The following is a 24,134-nucleotide window of genomic DNA, read 5'->3' on the forward strand; positions in this document are numbered from 1 at the left end:
CAGCTTAAGCAGTCACATCAACCTGTACTGAATAAGCAAAAATACAAATTCTGCTACTGTTTGGTAACGGAGTGCTCTCAGGTCCTATGAAGATTTTAAGAGGCATTTTCTCCATCATCCAGTCTGATTTGCACGACAGGAAAGTCAGTCTTAAGAAAGAGCTCCACATTGCATTCCCAGCACCTGCTGACAGTGAGCTTCCTACTCACAGGCGTACGGCTGCCTCAAGTGGATGGACCACATCAGTGGCTGCACACTTGAAACACTAATGCTGTGCTTGGGCTTTAAGAAGAAATCTGAAGAGAGGCACCAACAGCAGTTGGCCATGGGGACAGGCAGCTCTGCCAGCATGCAGCTCAGAGGCGAATAACCACCCAATGGTGTGGGTGACACTTCAGCAGATGAAGCCCCTGGTACTAAACCCACAAGCTGCTCCAGGGCCTTTGCTCACACGTTCCCCTTACAGCAGGGCAACTGCTCCATATCACTACTTCATCTACCCACAATCCAAATTCACCACAGCATTCCTGATATGGAACCACTATAAGAAACGTGAAGTGTTTTAACTGAAATAAGCTGCAGAAGTTCAGAGGAAGCCCTTTTGAAGGCAGCCTTCTACCATGGCGGCTCAGCAACAAGCCTGGAGAAAAGCAGCAGCACAGCACATGTGCAGAGAAGCCACTGGTGCAAAAATAGACTGGAACCTCAGGCTTTACAAATATTCTAAAACACCTCTTAGTAACACAGCGAGGAGATCCCAGCCATTCACAGCATTTTTTCAAAAGCCTTCAGATTACAAACTATTTACTAAGCAGCTTTGCAAGCAACAGCTTCATGTTGGTGTACTTCCAAGTCCCACCCCACCAAGAGAAGATACACAAAAATAAGCAACAGATCACATCCAAATACTTTAATATTGTCCACAATGAGTAGGATGGAGCTTAGAACTGGATCACCTGGCCCTGTAAGGAGGAAAAGACAGAGTTTATTCACTGGATGTTGCCACCCTTCCTCAGCCCCTTGCAGTACACAAACATACCTTTCTCTTCTTGTCTCCTCCCAGTTCAAAGTGTTTGCACCTCTTAATTGCCAGCATCCTCTTGGACCTGCAGTTGGGCTCCACGCACTCCAGCCTCAGCACAATCTTCTTTGTGGTCTTAGCCTGGGTGGAGGGGAGCAGAGTGTATCCATAAACAAAATGCCCACAAGCAGACAGATCACTGCCCTCAGGAAAACCTCATTATCTCCACTCCTGAAGATTCAGCAGCTTATTCTCAAAGTGTAAAGAAAAAGACTACCAGCACAGCTAAGCTCCCCCCATTTAAAAAAAGGCACTTTAAGGACCAGTACAGGAAAACTGTGGATCTGCACCTGCCCAGTAAAGGACACTGGCAGAAGCATTCAGCGGGGCAGGCCTGGTCCCCAGCAGAGACAGTCACACCAGAACAAAGTCTGTGCCAGTGAAGGCACCAAGGAACAGGCGCTCCTGCAGTAAGGGAGAACGCACCAACGCTGCTCAGAAGTTCAGCAGAAAGCCAGGCAGCAGAAACACCTGAAAGCAGCACAACTGACAAACTATCCCTGGAAGGAGCAGCAACACAATGTGTTCAATGTAGACCTGAGGCTACTGGGAAGTTAAATTAAACCCAAGACTGCAGAGGGAAGAATCAAAAGGTGCAAGGCTACTGCAGCAGCTGGACTGAGCTGTAACCACCAGTTTTAAGTACAGGTGGAGAGTGCCAAACTGCGAGAGCTGTACAACTACTTTGTGTACCTTGCTTGCAGAAGCATTTTCTGCAAGGTCTCCCCACTTACTGGCAGAAGGTAAACTTTCAGCTCCTGTCTCATTTTTCTCTTGTTGCTGGAAGACTTCTTTCCTGAAAGTCTCCAGGAGAATGCTAGGGCCTTTGGGCAACAAACCAACCAAGTAGCTCTATAATTGCAACTGAACAGTTCACACAAAAATGATAACAAAACAGCCCACTGGGTTTTGCTTCCCTGCTGTCCCACGGATTTTGCCTGCTCCCCCACAACTCCTTGGCAGGAGGTACATACAGGCACAGAGGGAAAACGCACTGCAAAACCATGGTTCCAGATACCCACACTGAAGAGGAAGAATGACAGCGGCTGGTTTCTGAAACTCATATGGAACGCAACACGCTGCTGCCCTTCCGCTGCTGCTTTAAGACTCTCCAGAAAGGCCTAACACAGCAGCTCCCATTTACTGGCTCAGGGATATGGATTTCCCTACAGACAGCTGACCGAAAGAAAATGAAGTTGTGTGAGGCGGTTCCCCCAGGAGTTGCTCAGGCTTCGCTTCTACCATACTCTTGTCAGGGAAGGCAGCCTCACCACCCAGAACACCTCACAAACCTGGCAAAAGCTTTCAGAACACGCTTCAAGAACATAAGTAACACAAACAGCAGGCTCCTTTTCCCTTCGCTGTACTCTTCCCCTTTGGCAAGCAACAAGGAAAACACTCATTTCAAGTATCACTTCCAATAGGCTCCTGCTCCCATACAGCATCACAGCTCCCTGCAGGGCCTGCTGTGCAAACACATGCTATGTCACTCCCGCAAAAAAAGGAGCATCTACACAAGACAGCAGCAGCAATGAAGATAAGCAAACGTGGACGGGAAACTCATGCTCTCCAGACAGCACTACCAACACAGAGCTGCCAGAACACGGCTCGAGCACAGGACCACAAGGCTGCGGGAGGCCGAAGTGTCCCAGTCCAGCTGGGCACACGGATTGCCAAGGAAGCTTCAGGTCCTCCTCCCAGGAGCAGGACTCACCTTCTTACGGAAGATGGGCTTTGTCTGGCCCCCGTAGCCACTCTGCTTCCTGTCGTAGCGTCTTTTTCCTACAGGAGAAAATGGCCTTTTAGACAAGTGCTCAAGACAGGCTACAAGCCCAAGCAGCACTCTTACCAGACCCTTGCAGACCTCTGACTGCAGCTGCACAACCCATGAGAATCAACCCCGTTTCTCCCACAGCTGTGTGCTCGGCCCAACCATCACCCTGGTGCAGGCCACGACCACCCCAGGCCCCACGCATCCCCGGGACGTGTCCCAGAGGCCCCGGGGCACACCCGTCCCTACCCTGGGCATAGAGCGAGTCCTTCCCCTTCTTGTACTGGGTGACTTTGTGCGGCTGGTGCTTGCCGCACTTCTTGCAGTAGGTCCGGCGGGTTTTCGGGACGTTCACCTGGAGGAGCACGGAGAAGCTGGTCAGCACGATCAGGAGCCGCGCAGAGAGCCGGAGACACGCCGCGCTCCGCTGGGCCCCTCGCCCCGCCGCTGCCCAGCGCGGCCCGGCTGCCCCTCCCCTCCCCTCGGGCAGGCCCCGCGCCGCCATCCCGGCCCTACGGCCTCCCTCTGCCGCCCCGACCCAGCCCAGCCGCCGGCCAAGCACCTGCCGCAGCGGCCGGCGCCTCGGGCGGGCGGAGCGGGGCGCCGCCGGGGCGGATGGCAGCAGATGGAGCCGGACCCGCTGCCGCCAGCGCTCACCATCTTGTCGGCTACGGCCCGAAGAGAAGGAGAGTCCCGGAAGCGGAAACAGATAGGAACAGAGGGAAACCATAGAGAGGAGACGTGCGGGGAGGTGTGCTGCGCCCCCTTGCGGTGGGAGGAGAGCGTGGCGGCGGTGTGGGGGTGACAGGCGGGGGGTCTACGGGATGTGCGAGGGACAGACAGACAGACAGCAAGCAAGCAAGTAAGCAAGCAAGCAAGCAAGCAAGAGCATGGTGCTGCCACTCAAACGCCCCGCAGCCCTGCACCCCGGTCATAGAACCATAGAATCAGTTGGAAGAGACCATGAAGATCATGGGGTGCAACCATAACCCAACTCTGGCACTAAACCATGTCCCTAAGAGCCGCATCTCTGCGACTGTTAAACCTCTCCAGGGATGGGCCCCACACCCCATCGCCACGTCCACGCCAGGTCCTGGCCAAGGCTGGAGCCCCGGTGGCCCCACAGAGGTGGCCCCGCTGCCTCCAGGAGGAAACACGGCTGCTGCTTTTGAGTCAGAAACCAAAAAAAGGGGAAGCGAAAGGGTGGAGCTGGCCGGCCCTGTCCTTCCTCCCTGCGCCGACCCCGCCGTGCGGCCCTGCGTCCCGCCGTACAGCCGCCCTGACCCACGGCTGGGCCGCTCGGGGCAGCGGGCGCAGCGGGAGCCCGGCTGGCCGGCGCGGCAGGAGGGCTGGTGAGTGCACCGGGAGGGCCGGGGGAGCTGCGCCCAGCGCCACGTGGCGTGGGGAGGCGCGGCGGGGAGCACGAGGGTGGCGGTGCCATGGGCGGCCCTGGTAGCATCACCGGCGGAGAGGTGCGGCAGCAGGAGGCGGGAGCCGCCATGCGGCACCGGCCTGTGGCATCGCACCTCTGCTCACCTCCTCGGCGGTGCTGGGGGCGGCAGAGCCACCCTAGGCACACGCTGCGGGGGAGCCGGGCTGGCGGGGCTCAGCCGTGTCCTGCAGCTCTGAGCAGGCAGCGTCTGAGCGGCGGTGGGACAGCCGCTATGGGGCTGCAGTGCAGGGGCCATGGGGGAGCAGCAGAGCAGGGCAGTGGGGCGGTGTGGGGGAGACAGGGGGTCAGGGTGGTGTGTGGGTGCCTGGAACCCCAGGGTGCTCCAGAGCAGGGTTAGGGGTGCTGACAGGTGCCTTTGACCGCTCTTTGCTCGTGCTTTTTGCAGTGGGGGCTGCTGGGGTGCAGCTCTGGGTTTGTTCCCAAATCTCTCTCACGTGGGAGATTCCCTCCTCTGTCCCCCCCCGCCTTCATTTTTGTCACTCACTAGGCTGAAGCACAAGAGCTGTGGAGTTTGTCATTCACAGACACCCCATTGCCCTTCTTGCCCATCAACCGGTGGTGGCAGGCAGGGAGGTGACCCGGCACCGTGGTGGGGCACCGTGTCCGGTGGCACAGGGCCAGCGGTGTGTGCCAAGCCTGGTGGTGTCAGAGCAGGAGGTGTGACAGTGTCAGGAAGTCACAGTAGCTGGGGGGGACACACAGAACATGCTTCCACCCACCCACTTGCCACCTCTGCTGTCCCAGCGCAGCAGTGATGGCTGGCTGTGGGGGTGAGGCCGCTGGGGCACCCACCACCCCAAGCACAGGCAGGGAGTGAGTGGCGCTGGTGGCAGGGAGAGGGAGGCTGTGCCATGCTGGCAGTGCTAGGGACAGGGTGGTGTGACATGCTGGAGCAAAACAGCCCTCTGAGATACTCACAGTCTTTTCCTCTCTGGTGACACCGTCCCAGAGGACACAGCAAGGACAGGATGCATCTCTCCTGCTCTTGGGACACTGGCAGCCACATTTCATAGGTAGAGAAACTGAGGCACGGGGCTGCAGGAGATGCTAAAGTTGTTCTGGGCTCGCCTACCACCCCACCAGCCTTCAGGTCAGTGGCCACCCCAGCCACCTGCGGTGTCCCCAGCAGGGACCCTAGTTCCCTCCTCCCCAGGGCTGGATCAGCAACAGGAGGTTGCTGCTTTTTCTAAAAGACTCTGACAACTCCTTTTTGAAGTTGTTTTTGGTTTTGTTTTGGTTTTTTAACCATTCAAACAAGCTGGAAAATCTTGAGCCATGAGGGTCCACAAGGGGGGGACCCTGGGAGGGGGAACCCTGCTTGTCCCCAGCCTCTCTGGCTACAGGCACTGCAGTGGAGCAGGGTCAGGATTGCAGCAGCAGGATCTGTGCTGGGATGGTCTGGGCATTGCCAGCAGAGGGGGGGACGCCCCTGCTGCTGCCCCCAGGCTGCAGTATGCCCTGGAGAGGGGCTCAGCAGGTGGGACCAGCTCCTGCCACCTTTGGTCCCCACCTAGTCCGTCACGAGTGACTCCCGTGTGAGGGGAGTGGATGTGCTGCCCGGTTGGGTAATGGGGACTCGACCCCTGACTCTGGACCACCTCTGAGCCTTCCCTGGAGGAAACAGTCTGTGGGCTGGAGGAGAGGGAAACAACTTCTCCCAGGTTGCTCTCCAAAGCTGTGTTTTAGGAGAAAAAAAGGAACAAGGCGGAGGTGAAGGGGGAGCAGGGTATGTAGGTGGTCAGAGCAGGAGAAATGCAAGAGGGTTCCGGGGGTTCACAGTTCAGCAGTGGGTCCACATAGCTCATCAGCTCCTCGTTGGGTCCAGGCTGGAGCTGGGTGTTGGTCACAGCCCCCCGAAGAGGAAAAGCCCCCAGCTCCAGCCGTGTGGCTCTGTGGGTGCTGGAACTGTCTGGGTGCAGCTTGGAGGGGCACAGGGCACAATTGAGGGGCTGCTCCAAGAGATGGGCCAGGAGGGATTTCCATCCTCGGGAAGACAGGGCAGCAGTGGGATGTGGGGCTCTCATCTGAGCCCCTTCCTGCCCAAAACGTCCCTGGAGAGGCTCAAGAGGAGAGATTTGCTGGGGGAGGATTTAACCCCTGTGGTTGCAGCCCTGCTCACAGGGGCGGAAGCGGGTTCAGCATCGTCCCAGCACTCCGTCAGACTCCATGGGTGTAGAGGAGAAGGATGACTTCAGGGCTGCTCCATGTTCATGCGGTGCCAGGACCTACCCACAACTTTTTAGGGACTGTTGTCCTGTGGCCATCCTTGCACGCTGCCAACTCTGTGTCCCTGGCACGAAGCGCCTGCGGTGGGGCAGGAGGAAACGGCCCCCACACACAAACACACGCACCATGTTGAAGGGGAGGAGGGAGCCTGCTGGGTGTCACTGCTCCTGCTCTGTGCTCCTCCCCGGGGCTACGCTTCTCACAGCCTCCCTGGCTCCTGCTTTCTTCAGCAGTCTGCGTCTGTCTGTCCGTCTGCACACTCGGGGGGACCCTCCAGCCTCTGGGTGGAGCTGAAGCTGTCAGGGTGGTGGCTTGGTCCGCAGTCTGGTGTCAGAGAGGGGATGGGAGAGAGAGGTTGCATCACAAATAGCCCACGCTGACCTGCCCACACACCTCTGCAGCTGCTTTCCCCGAGGGTGTCCCAGCCCCCCTGGCTGTCCCTCAGGCAGGGGGCAGAGTGCACCTGAGAGACATCCAGCACTGGGACGGTTTTTGGCTGAACAAGCGCCGTGTCAGTGTTGTTCTGCCCTCAGCAACCCCGTGAGCACGGCGCAGAGGAGGCCAGGGGGACCGACATGGCCAGTGTCATCCTGGAGAGCATCTTCTTGAAGCGTTCGCAGCAGAAGAAGAAAACATCTCCCCTCAACTTCAAGAAGCGGCTGTTCCTGTTGACGGAGAGCAAGCTGTCCTACTACGAGTATGACTTTGAGCGGGGGGTGAGTTGGCGGCCACAGGGGCTGTGGCATGGCAGTGTCCGTGGGTCACCAGCTGTCCCTTGCCAGCACCCAGCCCAAGGGGCAGCTGGATGGGGACAGTGCGTGGCTTGAGTCTCCCTGGGTCTCGTTGGCGATTGTTCTAACCAACCCCACCTCCTGCAGCGCCGGGGCAGTAAGAAGGGCTCAGTGGACATCGAGAAGATCACCTGTGTGGAGACGGTGGTGCCTGAAAACAACCCTCCCCCCGAGCGGCAGGTCCCGGTGAGGAAGGTCTTGGAGTCCCGGCTTGTGCCCTCCTGTCCCCCCGCTGGGAAGGTGGGACAGTTCCCCTGCCCTGGGGTGGTGGGAGTGGGGACAGCCCTGCTTGGCATGGGGGCTCTGCACCCACAGCCTACATCATGCCGGGGCCCAGCTTGATGCAGGACAGGGGAGCAGGGGTACACCAAATGCTAAGGGTCTCAGCGGAGAGGCCAGTAGCCAAGCAGCAGGATGCCAGCATCTGTCTCTGCCTCTCTGTTCCAGAGGAAAGGAGAGGATTACAACACGGAGCAGATCTCAATCATCGAACGGTTCCCCTACCCCTTCCAGGTGAGTCCTCACTACACCCCGTTTGCTGGTCCGCTCTGCCTTGGTGCGGAGTGCTGGGAGGGGACAGCACAGGGACCTGGGACAAAATATGGTATCAGTACGTCGGTACCAGGTATCGCTCAGCCATTTGGGGACACTTTGCTGCTGTCCACACGGCATGGGGCAAGCAGGTGAGCCTCTGGGCAAGAAACTGGGCAGCTCTATTTAAGGGGGCTGCTTAGATGGAAACCTGAGCTCTGTCCTGCTCCTTTCCATCCCCTGGCCATCCAGCCCTGGAGGGCTGCTGGCTGCCCGCTGAGCCCCTAACCCAGCTGCCTGCCCCTGCTGACACCCAGCACAGCCCCCCACACACCGAAAGCCAGAGAAGGAAGTGCAAAGTCTCTGGGGAGGGGTCTTATTTATAACCTCTCCGTCATGGTCCTGCGAGCACCATGCGGTGCCAGCACACGCTGGCATGGCTTGTGCTCTGCACTGGCTGCTCAGGGTGGCCACAAGCTTCAGCTCCCCCGTCCTCGCCGGGAGCCCCCCGGCCAGCGCTCTGAGGTGTGTGTTCCTGCAGGTGGTGTATGATGAAGGGCCCCTGTATGTCTTCTCCCCGACAGAGGAGTTGCGCAAACGCTGGATCCATCAGCTGAAAAGCGGTGAGTTTGGGGGCTCTGCAGCTCCCTCAGAAAGCAAACACAAGCAATTGGCTGTGCGTGTGGCCGTGACCCAGACCACTGTGTTTCCGGGGACTCGCTATCTCGTGGTTACGTTATCCCATTTCTACAGAAGAGAGAGTGCTGATCAGAAACTTCTCCTGTGACAAGTGTACTCATAAGGCCATGTTCCTACATTCACGCTTCCTTGTGACGCCAGCCACTCCTGCCCAGGGGAGGTGGTTACTCACCTCTGTCACCCTCTGACATCTGCAGTGCTGCAGCCACCTCAGCTGAGGCTTCTTGCCCTCTCATAAGCCTGCTCCAAATTAGCTCAAGCAGGCTCAGAAGTTATTGAGGGCGAGAGGAAATAGCAGATGTGGCCACGCAGCTGTTCTAGTGCGCAAGGCGAGGGCAGAGCACCCCGTGTTTAGGAAATGTAGACAGAAAGCCTGCTGTAAGCCAGGGAGCGTCTCTCCCAACCCACCCGTCGCCAACGCTCAGCTGTGTGGGTGCTGAGAGCGTGTTGCAGCAGCACTGCGCAGAGGGGCTGTGGTACTTGCAGTTGGCCAAAATCTGCTGGAGCTGCCCATACGTGTCTCTTGGTGCGTGTGTGTCTTTCTGTGGCTTTGTGCTGGTGGGGTGAGATTAGCTGCTCAAATTGACACAGGGAAGTTTGCCTTAGCGAAGCGGAAGCAGAGTGGGCTGATAACGAGGAAGTCGGTTATTTCACGAGAGCCCCGTTGCTCTACCCCGGCGGGCAACCAGCCCTTGCCCCCCTTCCCTGCTGCTGGAAGGGAGTTGCTGCGGCAGCTGGAGCCGGTGGAAGATCCTCAGGGGAAAGGGGAGAGAAAATGCTGGCCTCTTGCTGCCGGCATGCCCTCATCCTGCTTCACCAGCAAGGGGGCTCTTGGCAGCCCGCGGAGCTGCTGTGGACCAGCACTGTGCTGCAGGGGTGTTCCGGCACATCCCGTTGTCCCTTAGCATGGGGACAAGTATGAGGTCAGTGCTCACCTGGCAAGGGAACAGTGTCCTAGCAAGGGAACAATGTCCTAGCAAAGGAACAGTGTCCCAGCAAGGGAACTCTCTGAGCAGGCAGGGGATGGTGGCAGTGCCCTGCTCTCCCTATGGACAAGCCAGCACAGCACTGGCCTCCCTCCCCACTTCTATAAAAAGGGTTCACAAGAGCTGTGAACGGTGGGCCTCAGCAGCCTGGGGGATGCTGGATGTTTCGCTGGCAGGAGGGCAGGACCTGGCCCTCTGAGCATGTTCGTGTCCCTTTGCAGAGCTGCCGAATAGCTTTGATCAAATCAGGGGAAAGGCCTGGCCCTCCCCAAACTGAGGGTTTGGTAGCACAGGGTTTGCACAGCCACAGCCCTGAAACACGAGCCATGAGCTGAGGGAAACCCGAGCAGCAGGGCCGCGTGTGACTGCCTATCAGTAGCACGGCAGAGGGTGAAGTGATTTAATGGGGCCGATCATCTGCGTTCAGGGAGCAGAGAGCTCTGCACAGCGGGCTGGGGACGCAGCCCTGGGTCACACACATCTCCATTCCTCTGCCACAGTGATCCGGTACAACAGTGACCTGGTACAGAAGTATCACCCCTGCTTCTGGATCGACGGACAGTATCTGTGCTGCTCCCAGACAGCCAAGAACGCCATGGGCTGCAAGATCCTGGAGAGCAGGAACGGCAGTAAGACACCAGGCACCCTCCCCTTGCCCCGTCCCCAGCTCCTTGGGACCACTGCAGCGTGATGCCAGGGATTTCTTCTCACCTTAGGCTTCTTTCTGTTCTGAAGGTTTAAAAGCTGGGCGATCACATCGCAAGACAAAGAAGCCGCTTCCCCCTACTCCCGAGGAGGACCAGGTAGGGGCCAGCGTCAGCACGTGGGTTTGCTCCAAGGTGTTTAAGGAAAGGTCCGCCTGGGAAAACCCAACATGTTCAATGACTGACAGGCTGTTGCTCAGAGATGGACAGGCCAGGGCTCTGCTCTGCAGAGGGGTGTCAACATGGTGTCTTAAGGGAGAAGGAATTTGAGTGAGTGTACAGAGCCCAAAGGCCTGGAGGAAAGTCAAACGATCTCACTCCTGAGGTTCCCCAGGGGAAGCGGGGAGGATAGGGAAACCCTGATATGGAGTGGAGGAGTCATGGGTTAAGCAAAAAGGCAGAGAGAAAACACTTGTATTTTGTGAGGATGGTTCTCCAAGGAGGAAAGGTTGCGCTAAAAAGCGTGGGGTGGGGGATTGGTCTCCTGATGGACATACATATGGGAGCTGAGATGGCCTGGCCTGAGCCCACTGCCCTGCCAGCCCTGGGAAGGGTCTCACCTGGGAAATAGTGTGTCTGCCGGCCTCACCGTGTCCCACGCTCTCCCACCCTTGGGGGAAGATGGTGATGAAGCCCCTGCCCCCTGAGCCAGCCCCCAGCACAGCAGGCGAGGTGAAGAAGGTGGTGGCCCTCTACAACTACCAGCCGATGAACGCGCAGGACCTGCAGCTGCAGAAGGGTGAGGAGTACTTCATCCTGGAGGAAAGCCACCTGCCCTGGTGGAAAGCCCGTGACAAGAACGGGTAAGAGCTCCCACTGCCCAAGGCACTCGCTCCACAGGGGTGTCCTCTCCTGGTGCCATGGCACTGGTGGGCAAACACACCTCCCCAGCATGGCGGGGCTGAGGAAGGCTGCCTGCCTGGGGGCTCCTGCCTGGGATGGCACATGAGGAGGGTGAGGAAGACTGAATCAAGCTGTGGTATCAGTCCTCCTCAAGCACAAAGAGAAATGGGTTTGCGTCAAGCTTTTTGAGCCCATTTCTACTCGCCCTTCTGGGACAGGAACCTGCTTTCCTCTTGGACTCCTCCATCAGTGTGTGACCAGCCCCTTTTCTCCTGCAGGAGGGAAGGATACATCCCCAGCAACTACGTCACTGAAACTAGCAATTCCCTGGAGATCTTTGAGTGAGTAAGAGAAGGTGCAGGGATGTGGCAAGTTCCACTTGGTTGGAGACTTTTTACATTGAGTTCTGTTAACCAGCCCAGCCTGACTGGGTCAGTCTCCTTCTTGCACACCCTTCAAGAGCCTCCAGCCTCATGACAGCCATCCCTGCCCTGCTCCCTGCACCGCCTGCGCTGGCTGGGCCAAGGTCAGACCAGGCTGGGGACAGCGGTGGCTGCAGTGATCTCCCTGACGGCTGTGTCCCTGTTCCAGGTGGTACTCGAAGAACATCACTCGGAGCCAAGCGGAGCAACTGCTGAAACAGGAGGCAAGTTTGACCCCAAGTTTGGGCCCTTTCTACACACCAGCCCAACTTTGTGTCCAGCATGGGACCAACCCTGGCTTGTGCTTGGAGGGGAGTGTCACCTCAACAGCCCCAGGGACCATCTCTATCCCAATGTGACCTCCTCCTGGCAGCCACTTCAGGAGGTGGCCTCCAGGCAGGGACTGGCAATAGGACTCCTCTAACCTAACACACCATCTCCAAACGTGATTTTCATTCACTTTAAGCCTTGCCTGTGACAGTCTCCTCTCCCCTTTCTGTTCTAGGGGAAGGAAGGGGGCTTCATTGTCCGAGACTCCACCAGCAAGACAGGGAAATACACTGTCTCTGTCTATGCCAAGTCCTCTGGGTAAGTGGATCTAAGAACAGCTTGGTCCTACCTCAGAGGGCGCCTCCAGGCACCCCTCACCTTCTGCCTGTCTCCACATGCCGCTGACCCCATGTACTGTCTCTCCAGAGACCCCCAAGGCATGATCCGCCATTACGTTGTATGCTGCACCCCCCAGAATCAGTATTACCTGGCAGAAAAGCACCTGTTCAACACCATCCCGGAGCTCATCACGTACCATCAGCACAACTCTGCCGGTCAGTGTGGGGAGACAGAGCGAGGCCAGCAGTGTCTGCATTGGCACGACAGCATCCTCACCTTTCTGCGCTGAAGGTGGGAGGCTTTGTGTTCCCTGCTGGAACGCGGTGTGGCAATCTACCTTTTTGTGTTTCAGGGCTCATATCTCGATTGAAGTACCCTGTGTCTCAACACCGGAAAAATGCTCCTTCAACAGCTGGCCTGGGCTATGGTAAGCTGGCCTGAACTACCTCACGGTTCCCTGGTTGCAGGGCCCATCTCTCCAGGGCTGAGATCCTGGCTGTTCCGTGGCAGCACAGCTCACAGCCTTCCCAGGAATCACCTCCCAACACTCACTGGCCCTCTGGTGACAGTACTGACCAAGAGGTGCCACAAGCTACTTTGTTCTCCATGCTGTGGAGGAACAGGTCTCAGATTTTGTGGATTTGTTGGGATGGTTTTCCAGGCAGCACATGCTCATGAGTTCTCCTTGGGCTCACTAGATCAGACGATGGGGAGCACCCTGCAGGGAGGTCACCTGCACTCACATTGCACTCGCACTCTCTGTCCTAGGGTCATGGGAGATTGACCCGAAGGATCTGACCTTCCTGAAGGAGCTGGGGACGGGGCAGTTTGGCGTGGTGAAGTATGGGAAATGGAGAGGCCAGTACGACGTTGCTATCAAGATGATCAGGGAGGGCTCCATGTCAGAGGATGAGTTTATCGACGAAGCCAAAGTCATGATGTAAGTGGTGCTCAGGCTGCAGGTGGGGGCTGGATACTCCTTGCCAGAATGGCTGTGCTCCTGGGTGGTGTGGAGGAAACAGTCTCAGGCACCCACACACTCTGCAAAATGCGTCTGAGAAGCTACTGCCTTTGTGCTGATTCCCCCATGAGCTCTTCCACCATTAGCTGGGCCAGGAGCACCTTCCCTTTCCAAACTCTCGTTATTCACAGATGCTTCTTCTGCTGCTTGGCCTTCTAGATGCTCAGAATTGCCCTTCTTGTCCCCAACACAGGAACCTCTCTCATGAGAAGCTGGTGCAGCTCTATGGGGTCTGTACTAGGCAGCGTCCTATCTTCATTATCACCGAGTACATGGCCAATGGCTGCCTCCTGAACTTCCTGAGGGAAACTCGGCGGCGCTTCCAACCCGCTGAGCTGCTGGAGATGTGCAAGGATGTCTGTGAAGCTATGGAGTACCTGGAATCCAACCAATTCCTGCACCGAGACCTGGTAGGGCTGTGGCTGAAGGACACGTCTCCAGCCCAGCAATAGCCACAGCATGTCCTAGACAGAGTCCATCTAGTTCATTAACATGAGGAGAGGCAGCTCTAAAGCCTTCTCTGCAGAACATCCCTCCAAGCTTCCCTGCCCACCTGAGCATGGGTGGGATGCTCTGAAGTCACAGCTCTGCAGTGAGTTAGCAGAGATTGCAGAAAGGGCAGGAGCGGGTTGTTTTCCAGGGCACAGGAAGCGCACACGTGGCTCGGGCAGGGTTTGTGTTAGGCAGCGCAGGCACTGTCACTGGCTCAGACATGGAAAGGGACCTTTGACACCCATGGAAAGCTGCGCCTGCAGTTTGTGAGGCCTTGGGCTGGCATTGCCAGCTCACAGTCCTGCTCGGTGCCGTTCCTGATCTCCTACTGGTGCTGCTCTGTTCAGACTAAATCCCGCCAGGGAAGTCCCCCTCCATAGATAAACAGGTTGCCTGGAGGCCTCTCTCAGTCTTTGCTGAGTACTTTGTAGTTTGCCCCAATCCAGGTGAACCTGCAAGACAAAGTGAGGCAAAGTGTGAAGCAGGAGGGATGAGATGAAATTCCAGATGGTACAAGCACGTAGGAGCGGCAGGAGCAAGTAGGAGTAACTGCCTCAACCTCTCCATCCACAGGCTGCTCGCAACTGTTTGGTGAACGACCAAGGAATTGTGAAAGTATCAGATTTTGGCCTTTCCAGGTCTGGTAGATATGTCTGTGTCACCTTCTGTCCCAATGCCCCATTTCTTCCTTCAGTCTCTTCTGCACTTCAGTTTTCCTCCCTACTGTCCTCCAGCCCTGCTTTTCCTCCGTCTTCTGTGTTTCCGCTTCATGTACCTGGCTCAACCTTCTGTCTCTCCATTTTCCACCATCCCTTTCTTACTGCGCCTGTCCCTTTTCCCCCCTTTTTGCTTCTCCTGCCTGCAGGTTTCTCTCCACATCCCATTTTTGGTGTGTTTCTGCATCACCCGATCCCTTCCCCAATCTTGACTAACACATACCTGTCTGTCTGTTGAAGCCCATGCTGAGCGCAACCTCTGGTAACTCCGAGAGGTGTCAATTCCTTTGGGGCTGGGTCAGTTGCATGGAGGAGTGAAATGTGAAATCCGAGACAGGCGCCCTGATCCATTTATCTGCTGCAGGTACGTTCTAGATGACGAATATACAAGCTCCATGGGGTCAAAGTTTCCAGTGCGGTGGTCTCCCCCTGAAGTGCTTCTGTATAGCAAGTTCAGCAGCAAGTCTGACGTCTGGGCTTTTGGTAAGAGCATGGTGTTAGTGACTCGGAGGTTGGGAAGAGCCGGTGCCCCGGCAACAGTGAGTACCTCTGCAAACCAGCTTCAGGCGCGGGTGCTCCCACGCCACGAGCTGTCCCTGCCATTTCTCCTAACAGGCGTTCTGATGTGGGAAGTTTACTCCCTGGGAAAGATGCCTTATGAGAGGTTTAATAACAGCGAGACAACGGAGCATGTCATCCAAGGCCTGCGGCTGTACCGGCCGCAGCAGGCGTCGGAGCGGGTCTACGCCATCATGTACAGCTGCTGGCATGAGGTGAGGCCCCCTGGCCCCCGGTGATCGCCCCCGGCTGACCCAGCGGGGCTGACCCAGCGGGGCTGACCCGGCTCTGCGGCTCCGGGGCGGCCGGCAGGCTCGGGCACAGCTCCCCCTTCTCTCGCACGGCAGAAGGCCGAGGAGCGCCCCAGCTTCACCGCACTGCTGGGCAGCATCCTGGACATCACGGACGAGGAGCCCTGACCCCTGCCCGGTGCTGCTGGCGCGAACTACGGGGCTGGCGCTGCCCCACCGTCGGACCTGCGCACCGGACGGTGCCTCAGCACCGCTGTCACGGACACGGCCCCGGCCACCTCTGGGCGATCAGCCGCCTGCGGGCCCCTCACGGCCAAGGACAGAGGCGGGACCCCGGGGGTGCCGGTTGGCCCCGCAGGCGGCGGCGCGCCGGACCCGAGCGCAATAAACGGTTCCGCAGCCCGAGGCGTCCGTTGCTCCGCCCCGCCGGCAGGGGGCGCGCTGGCGGGCGGGCGAGCATGCGCGATTGCGCGCGGAAGGGGCGGGCGCGGCGCGGCACGTGAAGGTCGTGGCGCGGCGGTGCCGGGGGCGGCGGCGGCACCGGGACCGGGACCCCGAGCGGGACCTGCGGCGGGATGGACGCGGCGTCCGACGCCGGGCTGGGCGGCGCCGACCCGCAGCTCCAGCGCTTCATTGAGGTGGAGACGCAGAAGCAGCGTTTCCAGCAGCTGGTGCACCAGATGACCGAGCTCTGCTGGGTACGGGCGGCGGGGCCGCTGGTGGCCGCGGTGGGAGGAGGGTTCGCGGTAGCGGGGTGGGCGGGAGGCCGGGCCGGGCCGGGCCGCCGCGCCGACCCTTGTCCCCAGGGGGAGGAGGGAGATGAGGGCAAAATGGATCCGCTGGGGGAGCAGCCCCAGCCCCGCCGAGCCTTGGGGGACACCGGGGGGACAGGAGGCCCCGGGGAGCGGGACGGGAAGAGCCCCGGGGAGGGGGGTCTGGCCGCACCCGAGAGGATGCGGTTCCCGAGGGTGGAGAAACCCGTGAGAGACGACCCTTGTGCATGGGGGGGTCGGGACGCGGTGCCCCCGGGACCAACGGCCCCCACTGTGTGCAGGAGAAGTGCATGGACAAGCCGGGGCCGAAGCTGGACAGCCGGGCCGAGACGTGCTTCATGAACTGCGTGGAGCGCTTCATCGACACCAGCCAGTTCATCCTGAACCGGCTGGAGCAGACGCAGAAGTCCAAGTCGTCCTTCTCAGAGAGCCTGTCCGACTGAGCGGGACCCGCGCCCCGGGGGACGCCGGCCAGCCCCCGCCAGGCCGGGCCCTCCGCCGCGCCGGCTCCCGGTCGCTGCTGCCGAACGAGCCGGGAGCAGCTCTGCGGTTTAGGATTTATTAAAATGCCAGTCTTGGGGAAGTTGCAGCCACATGAGAGTCCACGACAGAGCCACGGTTGCTCCTCTTTGGGGTGACGCGCCGCCCTCGGCCCCACAGCTCAGCAGCCGTCGTTGTGCTGGGACTCCGGGGCTACCGGTGCTGTGCTCGGCTCTCGGGGGGTGCTCCGGGCACCGATGCAAATCTCAGCTCTGGGCGAGGCCTGTGACCGGTGCTGCGCAAAACAAACCCTGCGTGGGGACGCTGACGAGCTCCGCAGGCACCGTCGCTGCGCAGCCCAGTAAAGGTACCCGTGGTGTGAACAGCACCACGTTGGGCACACGGATCATCCCAGGTGGTGTCACAGCTGGAAAACACTTTCAGGCTTCCATAGGTATATGGTCAAATGATAAGTTTTTCAGATTGCAGCACAACTCTGTCAATACTGACTCGTTCCATTAACTGCTTTCCCTGGTCAACATAATAAATAGTAACTGGGTCAATTTTTAACATGAGATTCTCCTTTGTTCAGGCAGATGACCACTGAAAATCTGGCCTTCTTGTCCACCCCCTCCTACCCGGTGACCCTGTTTATTGCAAAATTAATAGGGAGGGGGCATAATTGTCTTCTGGCTAGAAAGTCTGCTCTGGATTTTGATTTGTTGCTCAATCAATTTGATCCCATGAATCAAATTTGTTTCTGGGAGAGCCTGTGGCCTTTCCTCCTCTTCCCCAAAGGGTTAACAGGTCCTGCTGTCCTCTAAAGGAATAGTTTATTTAGAGAAACCAAATGTAGGAAATAAGTAACCAGCTACTTTGTAGCCTCATGTACCTTTAGGTGTGGAGGTCACTGTGGCTGTGTCTCCTGCAGCTCTGCCCCCAGGACGCAGAGAGGAGCTTCGGACTGGAAAAGCCAGCTCCTGGAAGGGCAGCGCGGTGGGTCAGCAGCGTTTGGTACAGCAGGGCTCTGGGAAGCCTGGGTGATGCGCTGGCAGCGGCTCGGAGCTCTGGTCCAGCGGTTCTGCACGTGTGCGTTTGCTGTGGGTGGCCGGATGGGGCCTGGGAGCTCCCAATGTGGGGGGCTTGTGGCCAGCAGCCTCCTGGGAACAAATGCAGGGTGCATTAAACAGCTACGCAGATCTAAACCCATGTAAGTGAGGACACAGCTGTCTAGTGATCTTTCAGAAACTTAGCGTGGTAGCTGAGGAGTCCTAGGCCTCCCCTGTTCCCACGGGCAGCGATTCCCTCTCCTGTTCCCATCTTGAGCGTCCCTCAGGTATCCAGGTTCTTCTGCCCCTATGAGCCTTCACGCCTCAGCGCTGGCCCAGATGTGTCACCAGCCACTGGTAATGCCACAAATCGGTTTGCAATACAGGTGCTTCATCAAACTGCACAGCAGGCACTGCGGGAAGAGGTCGGTCCCTCTGTAAGAGCCACAGGAACACAGGGCAGCACCACTGACGTTTTCTGGTTTGGGCTGTATTCTGTTATTGGATGCGCAGCTGTAAATAAATTCTAGCAGAGCGAGCAAAACAAGTGCTTGACAGAGGGATTTTTGAATGAATACTCTGGACCCGCCTGGACATGTTCCTATGCGACCTCACCTGGGCGTTCCTGCTCCAGCAGGGGGATTGAACTGGATGATCTTTTGAGGTCCCTTCCAATCCCAAACGTACTGTGATACTGTGTGATACTGTTATGTCATCTTTAAAGCCAGACATCCATCTTCTCTCCATGTAACCTTAGCACCACAGTAGATTATTTTGTAACTGTTAGTTTTCAAATATTGAAAAACAAATGCTGAGAGGCCTGTCCAAATGCCTGTTCTTCACATTGGTAAGGGTTAACACCACGGTAGCGCTGCAGGCCTCTGCACAGCCAATGCTGATGAAGGCTCCTCATTCAACAGTGAAGTGGCACCAGATCGCAGGAACTGGGCAGGCCCAGCACTCCGGTGACAGGGTGTAAAGGGTTAAGATTGCGGGGTGACAATCAAACCCTGGCAGATGTATCGTTCACCCCCTCTTCCCCCCCACTTCCCCCTTTTGCCCCTCCCTCTCCCCCCTTCCCACTCAGGACAGGCGATTGGGATGGAAAGAAGAACAGAGAGAAGAGAGTTGGAAAAAATTAAAGATGTTTTACTAATGCTGCTAATAAGAATAGAGAAAATAATACAAAACATACAAAACCAATCTCGAAAGTCTCAGCAACTGCAGAGCCGGCACCCAAAGTCCTGGACTGGACTCTGCAGCCAACCGGAGCTGGATTCAGTCTGTCACTGGCCTCAGTTGCAGGGACGACTAGCAAGGTCCTCTCCTAATGTCGGCCATAAGAACAAGAGAAGGAAAAAGGCCAAGATCCTCGTGATCTCCCACTTTTATATGAAGTATTCACGTGAAAGGAATGTTATACACAGTTGGTCAGTTTCTTGGTCACTTGTTTCTCCTCGCCCCTCTCCTGAGATGTCCATCCATGCTTATCAATAAGTTTGCATTCCATTGCTAGGTTTTACCAAAACATGTGTCTGGTTCTCCAGGAAAATGCAGTTAATATGAAGCTTTAGCTGACAGGCAAATTCACTGAAAGAGAAACTTGTTTTATAACAAAACCAGGACACAGGGACAGCAGTGTCCCGTGGCAGCGACAGGTCACACGTCTGCCTGGCGCAGGTAGACGGTAACTGCCGACTCCTGCCAGCGCCGCAGCCGCTGGCAGCAGCCGAGCACGTTCAGCCTGGCCGTGAGGCTGCTGAGCAGGGGGCAGGGGCTTCCTCACACGCTCCCACCTTCCTCCGCTGCGCTCCGAGAGCCTTGGTCCTCTGAGGACAGAGAGGCTGGTGCTGATGGGACTGGTGTCCGTGCGGGCTGCAGCTCCGCCTGCCTCGCTGCAGGAGCCGTGGGGTGAAGCGCATGTCCCTGCGGGCAGGGGGATGCCGGACGCGATGGTGGGGAAGCCGGTGGTGGTGGTGTCCAGCACCGCGTGCTGCTGCTCCTTGGAGAGGGTGGCAGAGCACATCATGACTGCTGGGGTGGACAGCACGGAGTAAACGGGTGTGACCGCAGGTGTGCTGAAGATGTCCAAGGCTTTGTGCAGTCTGGATGCTGGTGCAGATCGCCAGGCACACGAGGAGCACCCGGCCCAGTGGTTCCTTCAGGACTGGCTTCCCAGGAAACAGTTCTTTCAGGGCAACCCCCAAGCTTTTTACACAGGACACTGAAAGCGAGCTGATGGCGGAGCAGACTAAAACATAAACCAGGACATCACTCTGTCCGTAACGCGGTCCAGGCACAAAGATAAGCACAAGGGAGGTCACCAGGATGCACACAGCGAATACAATGAATCCTCGGGGAAAGCAGAATTAAAGAGCTCTATCAGAGAACAACAGCACCAGTGACATGTGCAGCAATTAGAGATGGAGGACAGGTGGGTAACTGCCCATTCAGTCGTTTTACTTCCACCTGTAGGGACTGGGTTGGGGAGCAGAGTTGGTGTCCTGCTGGAGGGAAGCGGCAGAGACAAGCGCAGCTCCTTCCAGTGCTGGTTGCTGCACCGCCCACGAGTCCGCCTGTTGGGGTACAGCTGCCTGTGCTGGAAGGGCTGCGGCACAGCTGGGTCCCACAGCGCCAATGGAGGTGGGGGGCTTGCTCACCAAGGGGGTACACAGGGTGCCCGGGAGGGTGGCAGAAGGCTCAGGGAGCTCTAGCTGGACTCTGCAGGCTGTGCTGGGATAAAGAGGAAAGTGCCACATCACCGGAGTGCGAGGCCCTGCCAGAGCAGCATCTATCTTGTTGCTCTGCGTTGTTCTCCCCGTGCTTCCTTCCTCCATCTCCTGTGGCTTCGTCTGCCGTTCACACTATTACCCAAATCACGTTGTTGCTTCAGCACAAGCCCACTGACTTGGGAGAGTCACCCAGGCCCCTCTCTGCGAAGTGGGGTTCCCATCTGCTTTCTTCATCTGGGGTCAAGAGGACTTGCAAGTCCCCAAAAGCCATCTTGAAGCTGACATGTCCCCCTGTGTTTTGAGCTAGCTGATGAGGTGTAAATCCTCCAAGCACATGTTTGACAGCGATCTTTCACATTTAGCGCGTGGAAACCCACGTTTCCCACTGCAGAAGGCAACACACAAGCTCATTGTGACACAGGGGGACGTTTCCTCCATTGGTGCGCAGAACACGAAACAGCTCAACTACCCTTTAGTTCCATCCTCCCAGTCCAGCCAAGTTGTACCCTACCTGCTACTGTCATTTCCAAGCCTGAAGTTGACAGGACCTGTTTTATTTAAGTACCTGGATCTTTCAGCTTCTCTGCCATTGACTCCAGGCTGGAAACCTCTTCATAACAGGGAAAAGCGAGGAAGCGTTGCAAGGAAAGGTGGTGGAACACAGGAGCTTGAGGAGCAGCAGGTGTGGGGGTCAGACGCCCAGGGGCAGAATTAATTGGAGTAATGAAAGCAAGTGGTAATTAGCTGAAGAGGATCTGTTACTTAAGCAGGAAGGCCTGAATGGTAGCAGGCTGGTTTTAGGGCTGTTCTGAATGTGTCTGTGCTGGAAAAGGAGTGAGGCTGCAGCAGACAGGTGAGTTATCTTAGTATCTATCTATCTATCTATCTATCTATCTATCTATCTATCTTATCTACGTATCTGTGCCCCATCCCAAGCTCTGCCCCGATAGTTATGGGGTTTGGAAACCCTATGAATGCTCTGAGGACATCAGATTTCCCCTGCTCCTGGCTTATCATCATCACACTTAAAGGTGAAAGTGGCAGCTGCGCGTCACAGATTCACGATCTTATCAGCGTTTAGAGTGATTTTCACATCGCGTGGTTCCTTTGCCTGTTTCTCGGATGTGGCCGGGCTGATCGCCTTCCATCCCGTTGTCCTCTGGCTGCTTGCAGGGCCAAGGCTGTGTTTGAGCAGCAGCAGCTCACCCGTGCGGGCCGCTGGTTGGTGTGGTGTTGGCCGGGGCTGTTCTGTGTGAGCAGCAGCCGGTGACAGTGCCGTCCTGGGTTTGTTTTGAAAGAACAGTAGCTGGTTTTCTTGTAATGCTTCTCTTTGAGTCATTAAGCTGCAGTTCAGCATTATTTCTCCATCAGCAAAATGTAACTGTGGAACTCTCTGGTTTAGGGATAGTCACAGTCTCCATCCAGCATCAGGGGAATGTACAGGCTATAGGTACAAGTGCTTGCTCACTAAAATGTGTCTGTTGTGCGTGTGGGTGGGATTTTTCTCTCTTACGGGTCCTTTTACAAAATCGTGTCTTATAAGCAAAGGTTTTGGCTCAAGAATGTTACCAGCATCTTGTCTTTTAATTATCTACGGGTGACCTATTGAAAGTGCCTTTTACACAACAGATACAAAATCCAAAATACAATAGGCTGTAGTTTTTTGCACAGTTAGAAAGGCTGAATATCCATTTAGAATCTCAAGAGAGCCAGTGAACAGTCTGACAAGTGTTTAATTTGCCTTTCCAGTGTGTTTTTTGTTGGCGTGAACGATTTTTGGGCATCTTTCCTCTGCAAGGAAGGACTCTGCTTGTCAGTAAGTGCTCGGAGCGGGCTGTATGTGGGTTAAAACAGTCAGACTGCCTTGTCAGCAGTTCGGCTCGGGTTGTGGGGTAGCGGTTGTTGGCAGAGCTCCTTAGGAAGTTGCTGTCGCTCCCCAGCCATTTCCAGCCCTCACAGCCATGGCTGCGGTGCTGCAAGGGCTCGGAACAGAGATTCGGGCTGGAAAAATAACAAGGAAAAAACCCCACAAGGTGAGAGTTCCACTATCACAGGAGAGGCAAATGTGTTCTGGAACCTCTCTGGGCTTCAGGAGGGAATTACTGTACAGGGGCGAGAATTGTGTTTGAACACAGGGAACCAGTGGCCCTTGTTAAATGACCCTGATCACATATTATAAAAACAAGCCCATTGGGAAAGGTCGGGTTTGCTTAGACTGGAAAGACAGAAAGTAAAGTAGGGCAGATGGCTACAGGGAAGAGTGAGTGTTGTTCATCTTCGCTCCCAGGGGAGCGCCAGCAGTAACAAGCTGATCTGGATCCAACAGGAAAGGTTTGGGCTGGACACCACGGTGTTTAAACCAAATACAGACCCCAGTAACACCGCCCAGGGCTGGGACTTAAGTGCTGGAACAACGTGGACTCGCTACCCAAAGCCAGAGCTGGGCTGGTCTCAGTCTTCAATGGGCTCAGCAGAAGCCTGTTAGAAATTCAGCATATTCAAATAACGAACTGCTAAATTACTTTCCCTGCCACAAAAGTAAAACTTGTATCTTTTTGCTTCAGCATTTTAATGATATTACGGACTGATAGGTGTTTGTGTTCCGGGCTGGGTTTGCAGAAATAACGGGGATAGCACAGATGTGGTGTCACAGGTGAGAGTAAATGCAGAAATGAGCGTATGGAACAAATACAGACTTCTGGCATCTCTGTTAATGTGCATAATTAACAAGGTCACTGGTGTTTCGCGATGGGAGAACAAGTGGAAAATACAATAGGGTTGGTTGGTTTTTGCTTTAAGAGCACAGATGAGGAGTCGGATCAGGCATCGTGCCCAGAGATCTTTGTCTGATTTAATGTCAAGACTACACTCTTCCCATTAAAAGACAGTTTTGGACAAATTAGCTGTGATAATCAGCTCGTTAACACACTTTGCCAATATAGAATGGATCTGATTTTCTTCAAAATGTGTCTCTTCTCCAATAAAGGTGTAGCAAGATTCTAGATTTTACAGCTTCCAGTAGCAAAGCTGTAGTGCAACCACCCCCATTGCTGCAGAACTCATTCAAATTCAATTATGTGAAATGAAAGGCCAACAACTAATGCACATTTAGTATTGTGAGCCCTGTTTCTCCGTGGCTCACAGTCCTATCCTGCTAAAAAACAGAAAGAAATTGACTTTCCAGCAGCACCGATTTAACCGAGAATGTGTTTTGTTTATGGATCCAGGGGTTTACTCTATGTGCATCCTTCAGAATCCCATGTAAGCAGGGAGGACAAGTTCCACTGCTCGTATTCTATACATTGCCTTTGTGGCATCGTATACAAAAGAAGCACAAGATTTGTAATTTTAGGATTTCTGATGTTTAGATTTCATCCTCCCAAGGCTTTGTTCTCAGCACCTGCAGCACATACGTGTTGCTGCTGCTTTCGAGAAGAGAACGTGAGACGCTGAACAGGGAGCAGAGACCACATGCGCAGTAAATAAAGACCTTTCAGGACACAAACGTGCTGAACCATTTAAATTGTATTCCACTTTTGAAACGTTAATGTTGTGTATGTGCATATATTTATTGAAAATAGCAATCCTCAGTCAACCGAGACACAGAAGATAGCTGCGGTCTAGATAAAACGCGTTTCATATCAATACATTAATGGTTTAAAAAACAAACCATACAACCTGCTGACAGACTCAAGTAGCTTTCTAACATGTATTTAACTTTTGTGATGTTAACAGGCTGACGAAAGGCTATTTAATAGTGAAAATGGAAAAACTGGTAACGTGGCTCCAGGACTGAGTCAGTTAAAAAGTTGCTGTTGATACATGGGAAGTATTTCCCGTTGTCATAAAGCAACAGTATGTGTCTCAAAAAAATAGAATTTTTCTTTTTTTAGAAAAGCTATTTCCTTGTTCTGTTTAGCGAGTGTTGTAGTTCCACATGTAAATA

General features: G+C 55.8%; 3 protein-coding genes across 3 annotated transcripts; 2 read left to right on the forward strand and 1 right to left on the reverse strand.

Annotated features, from left to right (window-relative positions):
* Window positions 1-895: 895 nt before the first annotated feature.
* On the reverse strand, window positions 896-3,563 carry RPL36A (ribosomal protein L36a). The gene is made up of 5 exons (XM_080352723.1): window positions 3,510-3,563; window positions 3,102-3,207; window positions 2,796-2,863; window positions 1,040-1,162; window positions 896-962 (listed from the first exon to the last, which is right to left on the reverse strand). Exons 1-5 carry the CDS (start codon window positions 3,510-3,512, stop codon window positions 942-944), a joined length of 321 nt encoding a protein of 106 aa, XP_080208849.1. The 5' UTR covers window positions 3,513-3,563; the 3' UTR covers window positions 896-941.
* Window positions 3,564-7,069: 3,506 nt separating this feature from the next.
* BTK (Bruton tyrosine kinase) lies at window positions 7,070-15,435 on the forward strand. Its single transcript, XM_080352831.1, has 18 exons — window positions 7,070-7,247; window positions 7,410-7,508; window positions 7,770-7,835; window positions 8,395-8,476; window positions 10,039-10,167; window positions 10,274-10,341; window positions 10,864-11,045; window positions 11,364-11,426; window positions 11,677-11,731; window positions 12,013-12,095; window positions 12,204-12,331; window positions 12,469-12,543; window positions 12,885-13,056; window positions 13,331-13,547; window positions 14,203-14,267; window positions 14,710-14,828; window positions 14,961-15,118; window positions 15,251-15,435. Exons 1-18 carry the CDS (start codon window positions 7,107-7,109, stop codon window positions 15,320-15,322), a joined length of 1,974 nt encoding a protein of 657 aa, XP_080208957.1. The 5' UTR covers window positions 7,070-7,106; the 3' UTR covers window positions 15,323-15,435.
* A 214-nt stretch (window positions 15,436-15,649) lies between these two features.
* TIMM8A (translocase of inner mitochondrial membrane 8A) lies at window positions 15,650-17,094 on the forward strand. The gene is made up of 2 exons (XM_080352887.1): window positions 15,650-15,852; window positions 16,209-17,094. Exons 1-2 carry the CDS (start codon window positions 15,730-15,732, stop codon window positions 16,368-16,370), a joined length of 285 nt encoding a protein of 94 aa, XP_080209013.1. The 5' UTR covers window positions 15,650-15,729; the 3' UTR covers window positions 16,371-17,094.
* The last annotated feature ends 7,040 nt before the right edge of the window (window positions 17,095-24,134 follow it).

This window comes from Nesoenas mayeri, assembly GCF_963082525.1.
Source record: "Nesoenas mayeri genome assembly, chromosome: 13".
Taxonomy (NCBI): Eukaryota; Metazoa; Chordata; class Aves; order Columbiformes; family Columbidae; genus Nesoenas; species Nesoenas mayeri.